Here is a 22938-nt window from a genome sequence, read left to right as displayed (position 1 = left end):
AATGGTTTCTGAATGCGGCCACAACTGCAGCTCATCGCTCCCCACAGGGATGGGTCAAATGTGGAGACGAATTTCACCAGTGTGTGACGACGAATGGGACTTTAACTTTAAAAGTATTGGTCCCAATAGCTGAGGAGAGGGAAGTCTGGGGCTCCCGGCTACTGCCTGTGACCTGACACCAGATAAGGGAAAGATAACAGATGGATGCAATGGAGCAATTTTCATTTCAAAAGGAGGAGGTTTGTGTGTGTGTGTGTGTGGACATGTCCCCCCCTACCCACACAAAAATGATGTCCATGGATGGATGGATTGACAAAAATGTATGTTTGGTTTAAGGTGGAAAAACATGTAAATGATAAAGAACAATTAGTGTTTTGTTGACGTATTTAAAATTTCGTATCTATTATTGAGAATGAATTCACTAAATTGAAGTTGGTTTGCTAAACATTGAACTTCGGATTCTTCTTGTCCACCCAAAGATACACAACTTGACTTTACCAGCTGATTTTCAGTAGAGTGGAGTGAATGAAGCAGTTGTCTCTAAAGGCTCTCATGGAGCTCCCTCTAGCCTGTGTGTAGGTCGAACCCTGTTAATAGGAACGAGTTTAAACAGGAAATGGTAAATTACTAAATTATTTAGAGTAATGCCTTTATCCATTTACCGTAATTGTCCCAGAAGACCCGCCTCTAGATCCTGTGAATATAGAGTGGAGGAGCAACTTAGTTCTGGACTAATAGGGAAAGTTTTACTCCGACCAATGCACTTTTTGGGCGGCACTTTACGCACTGGCTCGTGCCACTTCCCTTTTCCCTTTCACACCTTCCTCTGCGGTGTGCTGCGCTGCGATGGACTCCTGCACGACTTTCTACCACCAAATAATCCCAAAACGGGACGATTAGGGTGGAAAAACAGAGAAGGGGGTTAAACGAGTTGTCTTTAGATCTCTGGGAGGTGAAACTAAGAGGAATACGGAGAAGGCGGGTCTTGTGGATCAAACAGCGGCTTTGGGTGAGTAACAGCAGTAGTGTTGTTTTAACCGAACTGGGCTCATTGTGTCGCAGAGAAAAGTTTATATAAGCGCCTAAACTCATGAATGCATCCACTGTTGGACGAGTTACAACATACGCGTCTGAATCAGTCAAGTTCACGTTTACTGACAAACAGGGAATAGTAAGTTCAAGCTGAGATAAAGTCCAAATTGTGCATTAAACGATAAAGTCAGACCGTGAATGGACGTTTCTTGTGTAGTAGATGGGTCTACAGGTCATAAGATGAAGAAGAAAATATCATTTCTATAGCACCTCTCAAGATAAAAATCATGAGGCGCTTCACAAAAACAAAAAATGTAAAGATATAAAAAATAATTTAGAAAATGGTTAACAATATATTTAAAATGAGCAAAAAATAAACAATTGTGATTAAAAAATGTTAAGAAAGAGAGAAAATGAATAGGAAAGAGGGAAATCAGTGGATCCTGAGGAAGGTGGAATACGTGGGGAGAGCAGAATAAAGAGAGAGTGGTGAAGAAGGTCATACAAAAGCCAGCTTGAACAGGTGAGTCTTCAGCTGCTTTTTAAAGGAGACCACTGACCCCGGCTTTCCACGGGAGCCGTCAGCAGCACGTTACTGCAGCAGCACGTCATAGCTGCTGATAGGAACCGCTGTGGTCAACAGAACCTTTTCCACTGGAGCCGTCGGCAGCCGTCAGCAGCGCGAGTCGGCCGCGTCTCAGGAGCAGCATGTCGCGGCCTTTACGCGCCGGTTCTATTTTCTACGCGCGACGCCTCTGAAACGGGTCAAGTTCGACATTTTTGGGGAAGGAAAGACAGGAAATCGGACGCGGAAATGGAGAGAAGCTACCGAGATTTTCAGAATAAAGAACGTGCTGCCTTCCGGTTGCTTTACTTTTAAAAAATGTTACTAACTGTCCGTCCTCGTGAGAAGTTATCACCTAGCTAGCGGTCTCCTTTGTTTTTCAGGTCTGTATTGGTGATTATAAAACGGACAGAACATAAAACACAAACCATGTTGTAGTTTTCTCCTGCTTGTTGTTGTGTTTACTGACTAAGTCACTCGTGTGACTTCGTGCTCTGTCGGTGACAGCTGCTCCCCTGCTGCTTCGCGTCTCGTGGGAAGGGCCAAGCAGCAGCTTACGCGAGCAAGACGTGCTGCTGCAGTAACGTGCTGCTGACGGCTCCCGTGGAAACCCGGGGTGAGTCCACTGATCTCAGGCTCAGGGGGAGAGAGGTCCAGAGTCTGGGGACCACAGCAGCAAATGATCTGTCACCTTTGGTCTTTAGCCTGATGCGCTGCACAACCAGTAGGCTTTGATCACTGGACCTCAGGGACCTGCTGGGGGTGTAGGGAAGAAGATCACCAATGTATGATGGTGCTTGTCCATGTAAGGCCCTGTAGACCAGAACCGGGATCTTGAAATGAACCCTGAAGTTGACTGGCAGCCAGTAAAGCTGGAGGAGAAGCGGGGTGATGTGGGTGTGTTTGGAGGACTTGGTCAGAAGCCGAGCACAGGCATTCTGAACCACCTGTAGACGGTTCAGGGAGGCTCTGCTCAGACACGTGAAAAGAGAGTTACAGTAGTCTAAGCGTGAGGAGATGAAGGTGTGGAGAACTGTCTCAAGTTCAGAGCGGGACACAATGGGACTCAGCTTAGCAATGTTCCTGAGATGGAAGAAGGAAGAGCGAACAAGAGAACTGACATGAGAATCCAGGGTGAGAGCTGGTTCAAAGGTCACGCCAAGATTCCTGACGGAAGGTTTGGTGTGAGAAGCAAGCTGACCAAGAGAGTCTCAGACTTTGGGAACCAGCTTGTCTGGGGCACAGATGAGGATCTCAGTCTTATCTTCATTCAGCTGTAGAAAGCTCCCAGCCATCCAGGTTTTGAGAGAGTCTAAGCAGGTGTGTAACAGCTGCAGCTTAGACATCTCATGGGGCTTGAAGGAGATGTACAGTTGGATGTCATCTGCATAAAGATGGTAGGAGATTCCTTTGAAGGAGCTCAGGATGTGCTGAAGAGGAAGCAGATATAGGAGGAAGAGCAGAGGCCCCAGCACAGAACCTTGTGGGACACCATGGGTAAGAGAGGTGGTGGAGGACCTAAACTTGGAGACGGCCACAGAAAAGGAGCGCTCAGAGAGATAAGAGGAGAACCACTCCAGAGCAGATCCTGATAGGCCTACTCAGTCTCTCAGCCTCTCCAGTAGCAGGTGATGGTCAACAGTGTCAAAAGCTGCAGTCAGGTCCAGCAGGACCAGAACAGAACAGTCCCCTGCATCACTGTGAGTCAGAAGGTCATTAGAGACCCTAAGAAGAGCTGTTTCAGTAGAATGAGCTCTACGAAAACCTGACTGGAAGCTATCATAGATGTTATGTTCATCAAGAGCAGCTGTGAGTTGTTTAGCCACAACCTTTTCCAAGATCTTGGAGATGAACAGAAGTTTAGAGATGGGTCTGAAGCTGCTATGGAGAGAGGGGTCGAGACTCGGTTTTTTAAGAAGCGGGTGGATTACAGCGTTCTTAAAGTAAGCAGGGACCTGACCAGAAACCAGAGAAGCATTAATTACTGTATAGAGAGCACGCTGGGACCGATGGACTGAAAAGCACTTTTAAACAAAGATGAGGGTAAGATGTCGAGGGGGCATGCAGAGGTCTTCATAGAGTTAACTAGTTTGGTTAACAGGCTGTGCCTGGTTGGAGTCGGGAGAGGCAGCAATAAGGCTGAAGGAGAAATGCTAGATCTAACCTTACTGACTTTGTCCACAAAGAAAGACAGAAAGTTCTCACAGTCTGCAACAGAGTGGATGGGTGGAAGTGGAGAATGAGCTCAAGATGCAGACAGGACTCAAAGGAACTGAATCAACAAATTACTTAAAAGTAAAAGACTGAAAACACCAGCAAGCAATGGAGAGGACAACACTGCAGAAACTAAGGAATATATCTACAGCAGAGTTGTTTTCTTCATCAATCACTAAATGATTTCATTGATGCTCCCTTTTCTCACAACAACAATAAGGGGCTGATCAGCTAAAAAGTAGCTCTTGTGTCTAAAACAGGACGAGATAGACGTGCATGAGTTTTCGATGACAAAATTAGCCTGGATGCTAATTTCTGCTTATCTTACCAAAGCTAAAAGCAACATCGGTCTCTGGTCTGCAGCCATATTGGGCCCATCGGCGTACAGTTGCAGAGTCCATTCTACTCGACCCAGCTGCTTATTGAGGAAGTAATTAGAAATATGAGTGACGAGGCCACTTTAAATATATTCTTTATATTAACATGTTTCCTATTCACGTGCTTCCTGAAAAAAGGGCAGATAAATGAAAAAAATGCTAGACAGTATTTTGCAATTTTTTTTGACTAAATTTGATTGGAAAATTCAGACCAGACTCAGTGTTACAGTCAGATCTCATAGTTCTGTCAGAGTAAAGGTAGTAAAAACTGCTGCCACCTAGCAGTCGGAGTTTGAATTGCACCACCAACAAAAATAAAATACAGTAAATGTTTGCGTTCATGAATTTGATACACTGCTTTTAAACATCGATTCAGTGCCATAACATGAAATGTCGCAATATTTCAGTGTATTGATATTTTCTTACATTTCTACTGTCAAAACTAATAAGGCAAAAAATATATAAATATAAATCCAAAACATTGATGTAAACAGATGCTAAAAACAAGATAGTGATGCTCATCAGGGTAGTATTTGTACAAAACAGCTGATGCAACAAATACAAATGTTGATTATTAAACCTCCATCTTTAAAATCAAAACTCCCAGAAAAACACCTGAGCATTAATAGAAAATAATTTATTTTTATGTTACCTGCTGATTAGGACGTCTAACTGAACGAGGTGCTGTTAAATCAAGTTGGCCTTTAAATACAAATTCAGAGAATCTTCTAATAAGAATCAAAAAAGATTTTCTGTTTGGATCTCGTTGACCGTTCATAGAACACATAGCATAACTCAGACGTGTGTGTGCATATGGTAAGTTGAAGGTACTGTTAAAGCTAAACGACATACAGATGTTTCAGAGCTCTGTTTACAGCTGGTCACATGACTCATTTCCACTGAAGGCCCGGCTCGGTTCACCAGCAGTAAATCACATTCTGCACGTTTTACACAGATGTAATGAATCCAGCAGCTGAACTGGTTAGGCTGCTGCTCAAACCTGTAATTTACTACAATAATTTGGTGCATTAATTAAATAAATGCGATACAAAAGGGCCTTTTAAAAATATTTTGAGAGGAAAACACCTAAGAAACATTCATTTTATAAGAGTGAGCTTCACACTTTCTCTAGACGGCAGACTTCTAAACATAAAAAGGAAAACCAATTGGTCAAAAACACTAAAAGTTTGTTCTAGTGCACTCTTATTCTGTGAAAACTTCATGTTTTCCTCTATTTTTGCCAACTGATCTTTTTACGAGATTGTTTTAGATGTGTCTGAGGCATGCGGCCTCTGTAGCTGAATATTTTTGTTTGGGCCACATTCCTCATGTGCTTTTCTGACATGTTGCTGATATCGCTTTCCCTTTGGAGGGTGGAAAAATTAATGGAAACATTCTAGATGTTTAAAACATTTTTAAGTTCAAGCTGAAATCCCGTTTGGTGCTTTAGGGTAGTTCACAATCTTAATGTGTGCATTCTTTTGTGTTAAAACTATTTTGTATACAACAAAGGCTAAATGGCTAAATCTAACCAGACAACTAAGCTCAACTTGAAAATGTCGACATGTTGCTGAAAGTTTGCTTCTGAAATTCCAGTGAGCGATAATTTTATCCTATTTTTTGAAAAGTGCTTTTGCATGAAAAGCTACGCCCAATACTAAACATCTACTGCTGACCTCACTGCAGATTTTTGGGAAGTTGGACAAAAAAAGAGTCCGGGTGCTCTAATCTCTGAGCGGAAAATAATTTTGGCGAGCTGGCATTCTGTCAGCTATAATACTCTACATGTAATTCTACAAAACACCCACTCTATGCCTGAAATAAGAGAAGAACGGAGTGAGAGCATGAAATCATAGGAAAAAAATACTGGTTTCCTTAGAGTTAACTTGTGGTAGAGTAGAGTAGAGTTCACCCCCCCCCCCCCCCCATCTCTCTGACTCAAAACTGGTTTAGAGAGAAATGTTATGTGAGGAAAGTCTTTATCTTACCTGCTTCTGATTGGATTGACAAGCTAAAGGCTAGTCACAGTAAGGTCAAAACCAAATGGCTTGCTGCTGTTTTAAAATGGCTCTAGTTAAGAAAATCATAGCAATTCCTGCAAATAGGATCCTTTAGGCATTTAAATTGCCGCCAGCTTTGCATTTCACAAACATTCAAGCAGAAAGGCTACAAAATTCCAATTTGATATGCTGCAGCTAGCTAGCTCAGCTACTGTGGCAGACAAACATGTAAAGTATTGTTTTATGAGAAGTATTCTGTGTAAAGGTGTGAAAGTTTATTTTTGAAGTGAGCTATTTGTGATTTTAACTAACAAAAATCCACCTTGAAACCCACCGTTTGGATGAGACGGTAGCTTATCGCTCCACACATTTGTTAAAAAATCTATTTACTACAGCTAAGATATTAATTGTTGATAGCGTTGTAAACCACGGGTCTTACTGGGATGAATATTCATATTCAATATAAGTAAAATATGTTGATGTAGAATCTTTCATAAGATAAAACCCTTACAATAAGAGGTTCAAATAAAACAACACACACATAGAAACAGTCAAGTAAGAGACTGGTTTGAAAATCAACAAATCACAAAAAACATTTATATAATTAAAAGTTGCTTTTTGAAAGAATAACTAAAGTGGTGTAACATCTGTGGTTACACCTCCAACAACCTGGGCCTGTCACTTATCTTTAATTTTCTTCCACAGGACTTATCATCTTCTGGCTGTACAGCCCGTTTCAGACGGCCCACATGGAACCGGCCCTCAGAAACTTCAGTGCTCTCAACCAGACAGAGGTTTTCACGTCAGTCTTCAACTCCAGCTGTCGCTTCAATGAGGAGTTTAAATACATCCTGCTCCCTGTGTCCTACAGTCTGGTGTTTGTGCTCGGCTTCGTGCTCAACGCTATGGCCTTATGGGTGTTCTTCAAGATGCGTCCGTGGAACCCGAGCATGGTGTTCATGTTCCACCTCGCTCTGTCGGACTTCCTGTACGTGCTCTCCCTGCCTACGCTCATCTACTACTATGCCAACCGCAACCACTGGCCATTCGGTGTGGCTGCTTGCAAAACTGTGCGCTTCCTCTTCTACGCCAACCTGTACTGCAGCATCCTCTTCCTCACCTGCATCAGCGTACATCGTTATATCGGTATCTGCCACCCCATCAAGGCTCGGAACCTGGTGAAGTCTCGACACGCCCACCTGGTGTGTGGCCTGATGTGGGCTGTCGTGACGGTGTGTCTCATACCCAACATCGTCTTCGTCACCACCTCCAGGAGGGACAATGACACTCTGTGTCATGACACGACGAGCCAGGGGGCCTTCGAGCAGTATGTGGACTATAGCTCCGTCGTCATGGTGCTGCTGTTTTGCATCCCGTTCATGATCATTTTGGTGTGTTACTGTCAAATGGCGCGGGCGTTGTGCCGACCCAGGCAGGGATTATCAGCCAGCCCCCAGGGCAACAACTCCCGCCAGAAGTCCATCAAGCTCATCATCGTGGTGCTGGTGGTGTTCGCGGTCAGCTTCGTCCCGTTCCACATCACGCGGACGCTCTACTACACCTCGCGCGTGCTGAATCTCCACTGTGAATTCCTCAACGTCGTAAACTTCACCTACAAGATCACAAGGCCGCTGGCGAGCGTCAACAGCTGCATCGACCCCATTCTGTATTTCCTGGCAGGCGATCACTACCGCTCCAAACTCATGTTTGTTCTGACCAGGAAACAAAGAGCAACAACGAGCGAGTCAAAACCGGAACTGGTTGAAATTCAGCCCAACATTAAGTGATTGCCTAGGACTCATCTTTAAGGACTCACCTAAACCCAATGAAGAGGTTGAAACATAAGGTAGACTTTAGTGTTTAGAAATAAACATTCAGTCTGACTCATTTGGATATTTTTATAATAAATGTTACTGTGAGGTGTGATTTACATGCTTAAAATCTCAATTCTTGTAGTATTTTATGTGCAAAAGGATGTGTATCTTATTTTGTGTGTGCAGCATCCAACCATAGTTGTATAGTTGCACATATCTATATGAATAGATAATATTTTCAGTGATGTGTAGAAATATTGTTCTGCTCAGAAAATTGTGCTTATTTTTGTGTTTGTTTTACCACTGATGGTCATTAATGCATAAATTATTCAGCCTGTGAACTGGTAAATCTGTGAATTTCCATTTGATCAAACTCGTGGTTTGAATGGATCGGATGTTGAGATCAAAATATGTCAGAAAGTCTGGTTGTTGTCTCAGGAGATGAGACTCAGATGAAGCAACTCCTCCTGTTCTATCAGCAGTGTTTTGGTGCATTACTCAGAAACAACAGCTGCAACCAGTGCAGCTCCTGATCCCAGACCAGCTGTTTTTGTCCTTCAGCAGACACAAATATGGAGACAACTTTGGACTCTGCTTTCAAAATCCCCCACACACCCACTGGGAGAGAATGGATTTTTTATTCTGCTCTTTACATGAATAATAATGCACATAGTTTTTTTTTTCTATTATTGTCTTTTAGACATTTTGATAGCTTTACAAAAGCTGACACCAGAGCTGCAAAGTTACTGAATGATGGAGTCCTCCACCCTTCTTTTTATGTGGATGTACAAAGTACTGTCACGTGGTATTCTTGTGGTATCACTGAAGATGTTTTTATAGTTACAGTTTTATACGATTCATAAAATTTCACCACATGATAGCATTGGTGTCACAAACTAAATAAATGTATTTTCCAACTGATCATGCAGGAGATTCTCATTGTGTTGTCATCTAAAGCCTCCCTGGGGTCAAACCCAGGTCTAACAATGAGTTTTTACATAGCAGAAACTGAAACGCTTCCTGTGGCGCAAAAAGACTACACAGGTTATGTTTGGGACAAGAAAGCAGATTGTGTGAACACAACAATGATGATGCAGTTTTTCATTGGAAATTCACCACTGCTGAAGAGATGAAGTGAAAGCATCGCTAGTAACAGTTTAAAGATAACTGAGAAAAAATAAGGCTGAGATTTTTTATAGGCTGGTTAAGTTTTTTACTGCAGATCATTAAACTCAGGAGAGTTTTTGGTTTGCTCTCATAAAATTCATGTTACTGGTTAAGATATTTATTCTGCTGAAAGAAGATTTAACCTGCTCTTGGTAGAAGCCACTTCTGAATGAACCTAGTTGGAGTAAAGTACAGATGTCCAGGTTAACTTCAATTCGTCGTCGTCATCTTCCTCCGCTTATCCAGGTCCGGGTCGCGGGGGCAGCATCCCAACTAGGGAGCTCCAGACCGTCCTCTCCCCAGCCTTCTCCACCAGCTCCCCCGGCAGGTCCCCAAGGCGTTCCCGGACTAAATTGGAGATGTAGCCTCTCCAACGTGTCCTGGGTCGACCCGGGGGCCTCCTGCCGGCAGGACATGCCCGAAACACCTCCCTGGGGAGGCGTCCAGGAGGCATCCTGACCAGATGCCCAAACCACCTCAACTGGCTCCTTTCAATCCGGAGGAGCAGCGGTTCTACTCCGAGTCCCTCCTGAATGTCCAAGCTCCTCACCCTATCTCTAAGGCTGAGCCCGGCCACCCTACGGAGGAAACTCATTTCGGCCGCTTGTATCCGCGATCTCGTTCTTTCGGTCATTACCCAAAGCTCATGACCATAGGTGAGGATTGGGACGTAGATCGACCGGTAAATCGAGAGCCTGGCTTTCTGGCTCAGCTCCCTCTTCACCACGACAGATCGGCTCAGCGTCCGCATCACTGCAGATGCTGAACCAATCTGCCTGTCGATCTCTCGATCCCTCCTACCCTCACTCGTGAACAAGACCCCGAGATACTTAAACTCCTCCACTTGAGGTAGGTAACTTCAATTCATTTTTTATAACACACAATGACAAGAGTCATCTCAATGCACTACAAAAAGAAAACATTACAACTGAACCTAGTGCACTGATGTCAGTTCATTATGCCAGTTAGTTAAAAGTCTTCTATCTGAAGAAATCCAGCTAATTGCATTGAGTCACTGTCTTGTGTTTACTGCAGTCCCTCATACTAAGTAAGCATGTAGCGACAGTTGAGAGGAAAACTGCCCTTTAACAGGAAGAAACCTCCAACATAATCTGGCTCAGTATGAGCAGCTATCTGCTAAGACCGACCAGGGGTTTGAGTAGTCAGAGCAGATAAAAAAACAAACAGTTGAACTAGTAGTAGCACATTTTATGTTAAAGAAAGTAAAATGTTAATATCTGGAGGGAGAAAAATTCTAGTGGTTGTCAGCAGTGTGCAAGCTGATGGCCCCCTCCAGAAGACCAGAAAAAACACCAATGTAGCTTCTGAAGAGAAAAACACCTAGAGAAAAAAATTAAGTTAGCAGCTGAAACAGCAGGAAATAAATACAGTTAAAGAGCAGATTGTAGAAGAAAATAGTCGAGTGTGGAAAGTGGTCAGTGTGTCCTCCAGCAGTCTAAGCCTATAGCAGCATAACTACAGAGATAACTCTGGATAACCTAGCCTTTTAGATGGAGGCATATTGAAGGCAGGGCAAGGGAGAGTCGTCTTTACCGACTGTACACTCCACCTCCCTCTACTCCCCCACTTGTCTGGGCTAACATCAAAATTTAACCATAGGCTCTATCAAATAAAGTTTTAAAACTAGTTTTAAAAGTAGACAAAGTGTCTGCCTCACAGACTAAAGCTAGGAGCTGGTTCCATGGGAGAGGAGCCTGATGGCTAAAAGATCTGCCTCCCATTCTAATTTTAAATATTCTAGCAACCACCAGTAAACCTGCAGTCTGGGAGCAAAGTGCTCTGTTAGGAACATACGGAACAATGAGATCACTGATGTATTATGGAGCCTGAATATCGAGAGCTTTACATGCTAGTGTGTTCATTCTCTCTACACTGAGACTCCCTTGGTTTCTGTCTGAGTATAACGAACTGTAAATGGAAATAAGATTCTAAATTATTTCATGTATTTGTTGAGGATTAGAACTAGAAGAATATCTTCTCTATTTTGCTCCTAAAATGTGTAAAAAAGTATCTGCTTCAAATTTAAAGTTCCTTTGTTTTTGCTTTTATGTAAAATTTAGATTTGCAACAGATTAGCAAAAAAAAAAAAAAAAAAAAAAAGAAAAAGAAAAAATCAACTACCAGACAATGATAATCTGAATAAATACAAAATTCAGTAAATGGCACTTTAATGTATAAAGGTGACAAAGCTATCAGAACCAACCTGTCTGAAAATGTCATCGACCACTGTTGTGAAAAAATGAACTAACCGTGATAGACCACATTACTTTGGAAAGCTGAGTTCAGTTGAACAAGCTACATCCCATGCCTGCTTTCAATGTGACCCGAACAATAAAGGAATAATCTTCGGTGTGTTCTTGCTGTGTCGTATCTCTAATTCCATGCTGTAGTTCTTTTTTAAAACACAGAGCAGTTTTGTTTACCTGTTTTACCGCTACGTTTCGTTTGCGGCTGCAAACTTCCTCAGGCTGACGCTGATGGTGGCGTCGCTTCCTTCTCCGTTTATCCGCGGGCAGCAGAGGACGTTGTACCCGACATGGGCAATAAACAAAGGAAAACAACAAACAACAACAGAAAGAAAAGAACAACCAAAGCAAAGAACCAGAAACCCAGAAAGACAAGAACCAAAACCAGTGATAACCCTACCATACATCAAAGGCATAACAGAAAAAATAAGAGCAACAATGAAAAAACACAACATAAACACACCAACAAAACCATACACAACAGTTAGAAACAGACTAGTACACTCAAAAGACAAAATATCAGCTGGACGACACCCTTCCACATGTGGGGTCATTTACGAAATCCCATGCAAACTCTGCAATAAAACATACATAGGAGAAACTGGACGCCAACTCAACACACGAACAATAGAACAAAGAAAGGAGTGCGAGAAAGAGGCAAGTCGAAAACACACAAGAGCAGCAAAACAAGAAGCAGAAAGTACAATAAAGAAGTCAGCCGTAACAGATCACTGCATACGAGAAAACCATATAATGGACTGGGACAACACAAGGATCATAAACACCGAACAACAGAAATACAAAAGATGGATAAAAGAAGCAATCGAGATAAGGAGACGTGGATGTGGGACCATGAACAGGGAGGATGGAGTGTACACGTTAGACCGCGCATGGGACTGCATCATCGGAGAGAGGAGAGCGGGCAGCAGAGGGCGACAACGTCCTCTGCTGCCCGCGGATAAACAGAGAAGGAAGTGACGCGCCACCATCAGCGTCAGCCTGAGGATGTTTGCAGCAGCAAACGAAACGTAGCGGGAAAACAGGTAAACAAAACTGCTCTGTGTTTTAAAAAAGAACTACAGCATGGAATAAAGAAATCACTTCAATAGAACTTGTCTGACAACATGCAGTAGGCTTAAAAATGGAGCACACGTTGTTGTAAAGAAATTCAAGAATAAAAGAACCAAAAGGAACATTTGAAAAACATGACATGTGACTTTTGGAGTTTATGATTCAACAATGAAAGAGTTACTAAAAAAACATATTTTGTATTTGTTGGAAGGTTTTAAATGCTAGGATGGATGTGAGTCAATAAGGAAAACCAGACTTACTGTCAGCAGTCTTGTATTTTATGTTGCTCTTAGAGGACTTCAAAGTGCTTTACACAACAATTATTCACCCATTCACTCACTCATTCACACACTGATGGTGATGAGCAACACTGTAGCCACAGCAGTCTTGGAGCTCACTGACAGAGGCACCACTGGTCCCTCTGACCATCATCAGCAGGCAAGGAGGGTGGAGTGTCTTGTCAAAGCACATGAATGACGCGGACAGAGCCTGCGTTTAAACCAGCAACCTTCAGGTTACACGGTGAACCTTGTTCCCCTGTGACACTGCGTAGAACAAAATCAACAAGATTGATTATATTTTGCCAGACAGTAATTAAAAATCTTGATTATTCTGATTATTGGATGATGTAGTGGTGTGTCGTACAATTATTCTGTGTGAAACACTGCTACACACACGTTAGAGCTGCCACACAAATAAAGGCAGCTGGAAATAGTCAGAGGAGGTCAGACAAGACACAATGTCTCACTCAGAATGAGAAACTGCATACATAAAAATATGATTACAGTCAATTTCTTTTTTTTTTTGGATGACTTCCAACTACCAAGGAGCATCGTTTAGAATCACATCTTTATTTTGGTCACTTTGCCATTGTCTTTGTAACCAGTTAAACCAGTACAAGTAACTTTCATGAACTGATGTAACCTTCGGAGAGAATGTTTCACACTGCTGATCAGGGACATGAGTCTATTCTGATTTATTTTCTCTGAGTAACTTGTTGTACCAGGTAATAAAGGCTCACCAGCGCCCTCTTGTGGTCTGACTTATTTCTCTGTGATGTATTTTAAAAAAGATGGAAGCAGGCAAGATAATCATTGTTTAAAAGGTGTTTCAAGAAACAAGTTAAAACATTTTTTTATTTGATGTTAAATGTAGTTTGGGCTCACAGAGACTGTAGATCCAGATTCCTGAGCATCAACACAAACCATAACCTGGACCTGCAGGACCTGCACCCTGTTAGCTGTGTTAACGTATTTATGAGAGTGTTCATCCAGACAGGTTCAGAGTTGTGTCTTCACCAGGAGAAACTCTGGGTAATCTGCATCGATTAAAGTGTTTCTCCTGTTTTTGCTCTTGATGCTTAATTTAGAGAACATTACAACTTCTCTTAAATGTCTCCCTATTTCATTTGGACTCAATTAAATTTAATAACATTCTGTTAATGAGAAGCCTTTAATCTCTTTTCTATCCATGCAGGACTAAATGATGAGGCACAACTAGATCCAACATGTTCACGTCGGGATAAAGTTTATTAAATCATGACCCGAAACCTGATCACTGATTAATATAGTCAGCTTTATTTCACGCTTGCTGTTTACATTAAAAATCTGTGTACTATCAGTAAATTATGACACAATAAATAAAGGAACTTTATTAGATTTCATTCAGACCTTTATTGTGAATGTATGTTATTTGTGTGTGTGTGTGTGCACCCCAGAGCAAATCCCACCCATATATATATATATATATATATATATATATATATATATATATATATATATATATATATATATATATACACACACACACACACACCATTTAAACACGTACCCCTATTGTTTATTTGTGTCTTGTGTTTGTAAATTCCTGTCAAGAAGCATGCTCCTTAATTTATCTTTAACCTGTTTATGTTTGGACATTGCTTTAGCTGTTTATTGGTTTAATTCCACAGCATCACTCCACATATGGAAACAGAAACCTTTTGTTTTTGTGTGTGCCTTATGTGTAAAAATTAGGCAAAACAATTATTTTCTCTTAAATTATAAATTTCCTCCCTTCTAATAAATAATTTTTGAAGCTCATTTGGTAGTAAACTGTAGAATACTCAGTCTCAGTCCTTTTGACTATAAAAGTACTTTAATCTGAAAGATCTTGTTATTGATGTGATTTACAGCTTTTATTTGTTTACAGACACGTGTGAGAACAACATTTATAACCTTAGTGAAAGTTTTCTTGTGATCTGTTGTGCAAAACGTTGCTTTTAAACTAAAAATGATCTGATTTTACTGTTAACTATTAATTCAGCTGTTTCAGATCATTTTGGAAATTATTTTGATTACGCATTTATGACTTTTCAAACACTGACAATAAACATGGAGCTAAGAAAATGTCATGATTCACAAGCTAATAGTTAATTTAACATAAAAGTTGCTATATTTAAAAAAATAACTGATTAATTTAGGTAAATACTGGATAATACTAGATCTAATTGCAACCCATAAAGGTTGTTTAAAAATCCCTTTTTTGATCAATTTCTTATTATAGTAAATCGATTCTGTGCCTTGATAAAAACACTATAAAACCTTTTGGCACTGAAGAAATTTACCATCTACATGTGTAAATTTGCCGCTTTAACCGTGTCTCCCTTTCTCTTCTCCTCATTATTTGACCTGATTATTCATTGCAACTCTCCAAGTTTCCTTCCAGTTTCTCGTCTCTTTTCTTCCCTTTAATCGACCCTTAAGCAGCCAACACCGCTGTAGAAAACACTGGATGTCCTCGGACAGATGGAGTCTGAGGGCTCAAGGACGCTGCAGAGAAATCAATGACCCAATTCAAGGCCCGTAGAGAAGAAAACTGTACTTTTATTATTATTGAAATGCAGAAAAAATAACCTTTGTACCTTAAAAGTTCTATTCAGATCCAACCAACGATTGTTAGTCCTATGGTTCTGACTTTTCTTTCAATTTTCTGCAGTAAATTCACAAAGCGCAGACATATTTCTCTCTCTGATGGATGGAAGCTCTTAGGAATGAATACAAAATATTTTTAATGCATATAAGATGTTTTAAGTCAGTGTTTTATTGCTTTTAATCCAGGGGTGAATGCCAGTTTTCACACAAAACTTTATAATTTTCCATCACATCTGACCAAATCATTGTAGCAATTTAGCAGCAAATACGGTCCTCCTGTTTAATAAGAGGGAGGTATTCCTGTTCAGAAAAATACACAACATTGATTTTAAGGCGCCTCGGGCTGAAGTGATGTGTTTGTTGAGCCTCGAACATCTTTTTTCCTCTTATCTTCCTGTGATTTTCTCTTGTTTGCCACATTATGAGGATTTTCAAGGACGCGTGGACTTGAGTTTAATCGAAGAGGCTGAGAATGGGGCGGAAGAGTGACACGCGGAGGAGAGAAGTTCATTATTCCACTGAAAAGGAGACCAATGGCTTTCATGGTCGCCATGGTAACGGGCCTTTCTTTTGCCTCCAGGCCCATGATAAAGTACTTCACGGCATTAAACGTGATTATTGCAAAGGGAGGGGGGGTCAAAAACATGCTTTCCATTACTGATAGATATTGATTGGCAGAGGGAAGCCATGACCCAGAACTATCTGGCAAAACTACACGAGAGTTGGTGTAGGTGCGGGCTTTTGGGTCTTCAGCTGCTCCATCTTTTTATCTTTCTGAACTCATTAAAAGAAAAAAGATCTGCTGGCAAGTAGATTGATATAGATCTGAAACTGTCACATAGAACTCTATCCTTTTTTTAAAAAAAGTGATGAGAAATATCTATCCTTGTTTTAAAATGCTAAACTTGCTGTAACCCAGAGTCAGCAGAGGTCAGAACCAAGCAGAAACCTGGGTCCCAAGGTGCTGGTGTGTCAGTTAGTGAGAGGATGGAGGATTAGAGGAAGCAGCCGGATGTGTGTGTGTGTGTGTGTGTGTGTGTGTGTGTGTGTGTGTGTGTGTGTGTGTGTGTGTGTGTGTGTGTGTGTGTGTGTGTGTGTGTGTGTGTGTGTGTGAAAGAGAGAGAGAGAGAGAGAGAGAGAGAGAGAGAGAGAGAGAGAGAGAGAGAGAGAGAGAGAGAGAATGTGTGGGTGAGGAAGGGGTGGTGGGGCAAATTGTTTTAACCCCTATTACTGCAACTGCATGGCACTCCTCTTATCTAGGCGGCTGCAGCCACTCATTAATATTCTGTACATATGGCAGTGCTTTCTGTATCATTGTCTATTAATGGGAGGGATAATCGCTCATTCAATTATCAGGCAGTCAGCAAAAGACCAGCGGCGTCTGCACAGGCCCGGTTCACACCGTGGCACGGCCCAAAAAACAGAGATGTGCCAGCGAGAAGGTGAGAGCGATAGCAGGGATTACAACATATTACCTACTTTAATATGTTAGGCCTGGAGTGATGAGGAGCAAATCAGGATCCTCTTTGGCCAAAATGGAGGCTGTGTTTACAGCCTTCATAAAAATCACAGGGTTTTCGTCTGTTTATTAAACCGTCTGATTGGCCTCTGCTGAGCAAACACTGACCCTCACATCTCACAAGTCACAGATGACCCTGGCAACCAGCGTGCCTCTGCAGCAACCCGTGCTGCTGAGGCCACGGCCTGGATGTGCAAAGGTCGCTGATATTAGCGTGACCTCTGGTTGTTTTGACCTTGTTGAGTCAACACAAGTGCTCACTCAAAAACTAGAGCGGGGGAGTGAAGAAGAGGAGCAGGAATTAGGGATATTTAGTGAGTTTTTTGGTGAGGTGGGTCACAAAAGTGGGACTGCAGAGCTCCCCCCCCCACCCCACCCACCCCTGTGTAGCGGTGTTTTGAGGGAGAAAGACGCAAAGGTGAAATGTTAACAAAAATCTTATGAAATCCTGTAGTTTGATGAATTTTCGCATTTTGAATGAGGCGAAGGCGGCCGAGGCTTCGGAGGGCCTTTGTTGGAGGTCCTATTTTCCCCGGCAGAGCAGCGCGCCCACAGGGTCAGCGAAGTTACGAAAGTAATTAAAGCTCGGTGATTCACCGCCTGCCGCGGAGAAAAGAAAGCGAGCTGTCATTCTGATTTAGAAAAATAAATTACAATTTTAATAATGGGGGAGGATAGGGGTGCGAGAGCGTCTAGAGCCTCACTGAAGCAGGGGGCAGCGGTGGTGGGCCTGTTGGGTGGGGGGGAGGGGTCGAGGGGGGGTTACTGGCTGCCTACTTATCAATAGTTGCAATTTTTTTTAAACCGCATCGGTAGTACATTGCGAGAGCACAAGTGCCCTTAAAAAAAGAAAACCCTGGAACATTAACATACTGATTTCATGCGCGTGGCAAAGGGCCCGAGCCAATATCAGAGAGGACTCAGCAGTCCTTTTGTCTGCTGGGACTCTGGTCCCCTCTGATATGAAAATTCAATTATTTTATAACTAGATCTGGCGCTGCATTTTGACAGTCGACGGCAGCGCCTTGCCAGCTGCATCAGTGTGGGGGACCAGAGGCTCCTGATAGCGAGAGGGAGGCCTTTCAGACATTGACATGTTTTTTGGGGACAAGATTGCCTAAATGTGTTGCATTTAGGGCCTGAAAGTTAATCTAATGCACCACCATTATCTCACTCAGGTAATTCCAATACCACCCTCAATCTATGTTTTCGCTCTCGCATGCACGCACCCGCATACTCGCACATCCATTCATTCTTCAGCACTTTGAATCTGATTCCCAGGCTTTTTGCATCCAAACAGGAAATGTGTTTATTTTGCTGCCGCACATACTCTCAGCAGGTTGGGAACTATGTGGAATACAAGTTGTTTTCTTATAGACATCAGCAGTTTCCAGATAGCAGGAGCACACAAACGCGCGCCTAATATGAAACAGTGCTCAGAAAAGTTTTTGCTGTATGCACAGTCCTCTTTAAAAGTACTGCAACAACTAGGCCAGCTCTTTTATTTTAGCTGAAAACATTTGGATTCGACTTCAGAGCAAAAAGTCAGCATTTCTATTCACATCTAAATCTGTAAAAAGTAAAAATATAAACACCTTTGGAGGAAAATCACCCATTTCTGGGTAGGAAAAAGGATTAATCTATGGGCTTTGTGCTAACTCAAACAAAACAACCGAGGTTTCCCCGTGGGTTAAAAGGTGATAACTCTGTCTCTATTTGTAAATCTGCAGATGTTTAACCAGCTGAGGAGTCAATTAAAGGCAGAATCACCCCAAAAATGACTAAAAGGGGCAAAAATAGGCTGAAATATCTAAGAATGCAAAGTATTTGTCACACTGATGGGATGTAGAGTCAAAACAGTAAATGACAAAGATGTATTATTATATGAACGTCCAATTAAAGAGTTATGTTACAAAGTTAATGTACAAATGAAGAAGAAAAATCCTCAAAACCTTAATTTAGTTCAGTTATCAGGTTTAAATGTTAGATAAGTTGTCTCTGATGTAGAAAACTGAACCTTTTGAAACCTGAATGACTCAAAGAGTCATTCATTCAAGTGGCCAAAAACATTCCTAAGGAGATGGTCCGGTTCTCGCCTGATGGCAAATGAGTTCAAAGTCCTAAAAAATGAACTTTGAAACGACGTCAGGTCATCCGCTATAACAACATTACCTATCATAGTTATGCAGATGACACCCAGATCTACCTAGCTCTATCACCTAGTGACTGTGGTCCTCTAGACCCACTCTGTTAGTGTTTGGAGCAAATCAATGACTGATGCAGACAAACTTCCTCCAGTTAAACAAAGACAAGGCTGAAGTTCTTGTCTTTGAAAATAAGTAAGATAAGATGGAAGTTATTGCTCAACTTGACTCCAGAGGAAAAAAGACAAAGAGCCAGGTTAGAAATCGTGGTGTCATAACTGATTCAGACCTGAGCTTCACTGGTCACATTAAAGGGGACAAAGAATCCAAACCAACATTTTCTTGTTGTTTGTGAGTAAAGACTAGCCTAGTGAACTAGACCAAATTCTTGCTTTGCAAAGTTTGGTCTAGGCATGCTCCATTGGAACCTCCGCAGCTCCTACCAGGACTCTGGCTGGCCAATCACAGCTCTTTAGAGAGGTTTCAAACACATAAAGAGCTGTGATTGATCCATAATGGTGGGCCAATCATAGTGCTCTATCTGCTTAGTGAACAAACCACAGAGCTTTTTTTTTTTTTTAGCATTGAACTTATATAGCGCTTTTCAAGACCCCCAAAGACGCTTTCGCACGCTCTCACATTCACACACTGCTAGTGATGGTAAGCTACTTGTAGCCACAGCCGCCCTGGGGAGGTCTGACAGAGGCGAGGCTGCCATTTGGCGCCGTCGGCCCCTCTGACCACCACTAACACAGGCAAGTTGGGTGAAGTGTCTTGCCCAAGGACCCAACAGCAGGATACCCCTGGCGGGAGCTGGAATCGAACCCATGACCCTCCGATCATGAGGCAACCCGCTCTACCACCTGAGCTACTGCTGCCCCAAGCTTTAGCCGCTTTGTGGGCCAATCAGGGCACTCTATATGCCTGGTGGGTGGGATGATGCAACAGAGTGAAACAAGAGTATGTCACATTCATTGTCCAGTGGAATGCGGAGATCATTTGAAAGACAACGGTAGAACCCGCCCCACAACCGAGAGCCGTCAATGGAGCGTGGCCAGACTAAATAATACATTTATTTAGTCTGGCTTGCCAGGCTAAGTAAAGACAGCTTGGGTGGTCAAAAGTAAATGACCCGCACTTGTATAGCGCCTCTCAGAGTAAGGGCTCCAAAGCGCTTTACACTACAGTGGATCATTCATCCGTTCACACACACGCACATTCACACATTGAAGGTGATGAGCTACGATGTAGCCACAGCTGCCCTGGGGTGCACTGACAGAGGCGAGGCTGCCAAGCACAGGCGCCACTGGTCCCTCCGACCACCAGCAGGCAAGGTGGGTTGCCCAAGGGCACAACAGCAGAATTCTCTGTCCGGAGCTGGGGTGCGGTCTATCACTGCCTCAGTGCCGCTCTCTCGGTCCGCCAGGCGACACCTCTTTCAGAAGCGTCTTCCTAACAGGAAGTGTGGATGAAATACGTCTCCGCCCATACCTTTACTCCCACTTTAACAAGAACCAAGGGAACTGAACACATCACTCCTGGTCTTAAATTTCTACACTGGTTACCAGTAAATTGCAGAATCAATTTCAAAGTACTTCTACTAGTTTATAAACCTTTCAGTGGCTTGGGCCCATAAAACATGTCAGATCGCCTTCAGGGATATACGCCCAACAGGGCACTGAGATCCTTAGGAAATAGTTAGCTAGTAGAACCTCAGGTCAGAACCAAACAGGGTGAAGCTGCTTTTAGCTACTTTGCTGCTGACAGATGGAATCAGCTTCATTATGACCTCAAATGTGCCCCAACTCTAGTAAATTTTAAATCAAAATAGAAACCTTCATGTATTCATCAGTCTTTAAATTACTGTTTCTTATGCTGCTCCTTCTGCACTGTTACTGCAGGCTCCAACCTCAGCATCCTTCTATCTATATGTAATGATTGTTTCTCCTCTGGACATGTCCAATCATTCTCATTCTTGCCTCTCTGACTTTAACTCCAGAACATCTAACGTGAGCAGTCCTTCTAATGGACTGATTCCTGATCTATTCCATCCTCTTTTAAGAATGATGTTTACTAAGACTGTTACTTCTAAACAGAGAACCAGAGACAGAAAACGAGTTTTCATCTGATGTGCCCAAGTCTACTGTCAGTGATGAGGACGCTTCAGAATCTTCTAAGAACTATAGGTCACAGTGAGAAAGATGATGATGATGATGATGATGATGATGATGATGATGATGATGATGATGATGATGATGATGATGATGAAGGATGTCAAGAAGGCAATGAGAGGAGGATGAAAGAAATTGGTGGCAGACATCCTCTCCAGTGACAGCATCAGTGAAACTGAGGAAGAGGAGAGCATCCACCTCATCCTGGTGATGCTGATGAAAGTGAAGAAGGGAACACATCCAAACACAGACAATAGCACCAGTCCTAAAAGTCTTAACTAATTTGTTAACAAAGCTAGCTCGGTTCTGGACTGCCCACTGGATTCAGCTGAGGAGACGTGGAAAAGGAGGATGGAGGTGAAGATGACCTCCATCTTAAAAAAAAACACTCACTGAATTCCACTGTGGAGACCATGGACAGCTCCTTCAGAGGCAGACTGAGACATCCAAGATGTAAAACAGGACGCTACTGTGGGTCATTAGAGCATGGACGTAAATTTCACTTTAGAAGTACGGGGGGCAAGGGGTGGGGGGTGGGGGGTGGGGGGGAATCTTTACAGTATGTTCCAATAGTAAACAGGCTTCAACACAAACGGTTGTTTTCTGCTTGGTCCTAGAATTCAACCAGTGTCAGTTGTATATAGCATAATATTGTTTTTGGATGGTAAAAAGTGCAGGGGTCCAAACTTGACTTTGGAAAAAGTGGGGGGACATGTCCCCCCTGTCCCCCCCCCCCCCCCCCCCCCAAATTACATCCATGCGTTAGAGTGTATAACTCCTTAGTTTAACTGGTACTGGAATTATCCTGGTACACAATAACATCAATGCAACACTCAGTGTGTGTTCAATACTCATGCAATATCAGTCTATGTCCCCTATGCAGGATTGTTCTGGAACCCAAAGTTTCCTTTTTATTCGTGGTTTTTAGTGGTCAAAGGTTATACTAGCTTACTGCCTGTATATACATGCACCTTTGTTGTTTTTATTCTAATTATTCTCTAAGTGTTTGTGTTGCTGTAACAAGTGAAACTCCCCATTGTGAGATCAGTAAAGCCTTCTATTAATTATTTTAGCACTGGCTCATAAAAAACAAAAATTGCAAAAAGAGATCAAAAGAATTTTTTTTTTACTTAGATTTTCTTTTTTAAATCACTTCTCTGATATTTTGACTCTCATCCTTAAGGAAGTGAACAAACTCAGAGCAAATGTCAGTACGGATTCTTTTGAAAAAAAAAACTGTCTACTTGCTCCAAGTTTGTTATCATTTTACATTTGACTCTGATGCTGCAGGGTAGAGATTTGTGAACAAATGTTGTTGTTGTGTTCCTAAAATGCAGAACACCGGATGTTTCTAAAGAAACTAAAACAAACTCTGTTGTTCAGAAACCAAAATCTCCCTTTGCTGAACCTCCTTGAACCAAATGGAAGAGAACATCCCAGAATCCTGACAAATACAAAGAAACAAGGGACGAAGAAGTTTGCGCAGTGTAGCAAACTAGATCTGAGGCTTGCATTATTGTTGATATTATTAATTACTACTAAATATAAATCTCTCTCTCTCTCTCTCTCTCTCTCTCTCTCTCTCTCTCTCTCTCTCTCTCTCTCTCTCTCTCTCTCTCTCTGCTGCTGCTAAGCGATTTCCTTTCATGTCAACAAAGCTGCAGATCTACAAATAGCAGAACTTA

At 42.2% G+C, this 22938-nt stretch overlaps 1 protein-coding gene across 1 annotated transcript; it reads left to right on the top strand.

The window, feature by feature from the left end:
* The first annotated feature begins 836 nt into the window (after nucleotides 1-836).
* On the top strand, nucleotides 837-8199 carry LOC107378664 (P2Y purinoceptor 4). The gene is made up of 2 exons (XM_015948994.3): nucleotides 837-1009; nucleotides 6894-8199. Exon 2 carries the CDS (start codon nucleotides 6938-6940, stop codon nucleotides 7973-7975), a length of 1038 nt encoding a protein of 345 aa, XP_015804480.1. The 5' UTR covers nucleotides 837-1009; nucleotides 6894-6937; the 3' UTR covers nucleotides 7976-8199.
* Nucleotides 8200-22938: the final 14739 nt, after the last annotated feature.

Source organism: Nothobranchius furzeri, chromosome 1 (assembly GCF_043380555.1).
Source record: "Nothobranchius furzeri strain GRZ-AD chromosome 1, NfurGRZ-RIMD1, whole genome shotgun sequence".
Taxonomy (NCBI): domain Eukaryota; kingdom Metazoa; phylum Chordata; class Actinopteri; order Cyprinodontiformes; family Nothobranchiidae; genus Nothobranchius; species Nothobranchius furzeri.
Note: the sequence above shows the minus strand (reverse complement) of the source record. Positions and strands in the feature narration are given on the sequence as shown.

What these genes read in the sequence shown, in the direction of transcription:
- LOC107378664 (XM_015948994.3), top strand. Translation starts at nt 6,938, where the DNA reads ATGGAACCGGCCCTCAGAAACTTCAGTGCTCTCAACCAGACAGAGGTT.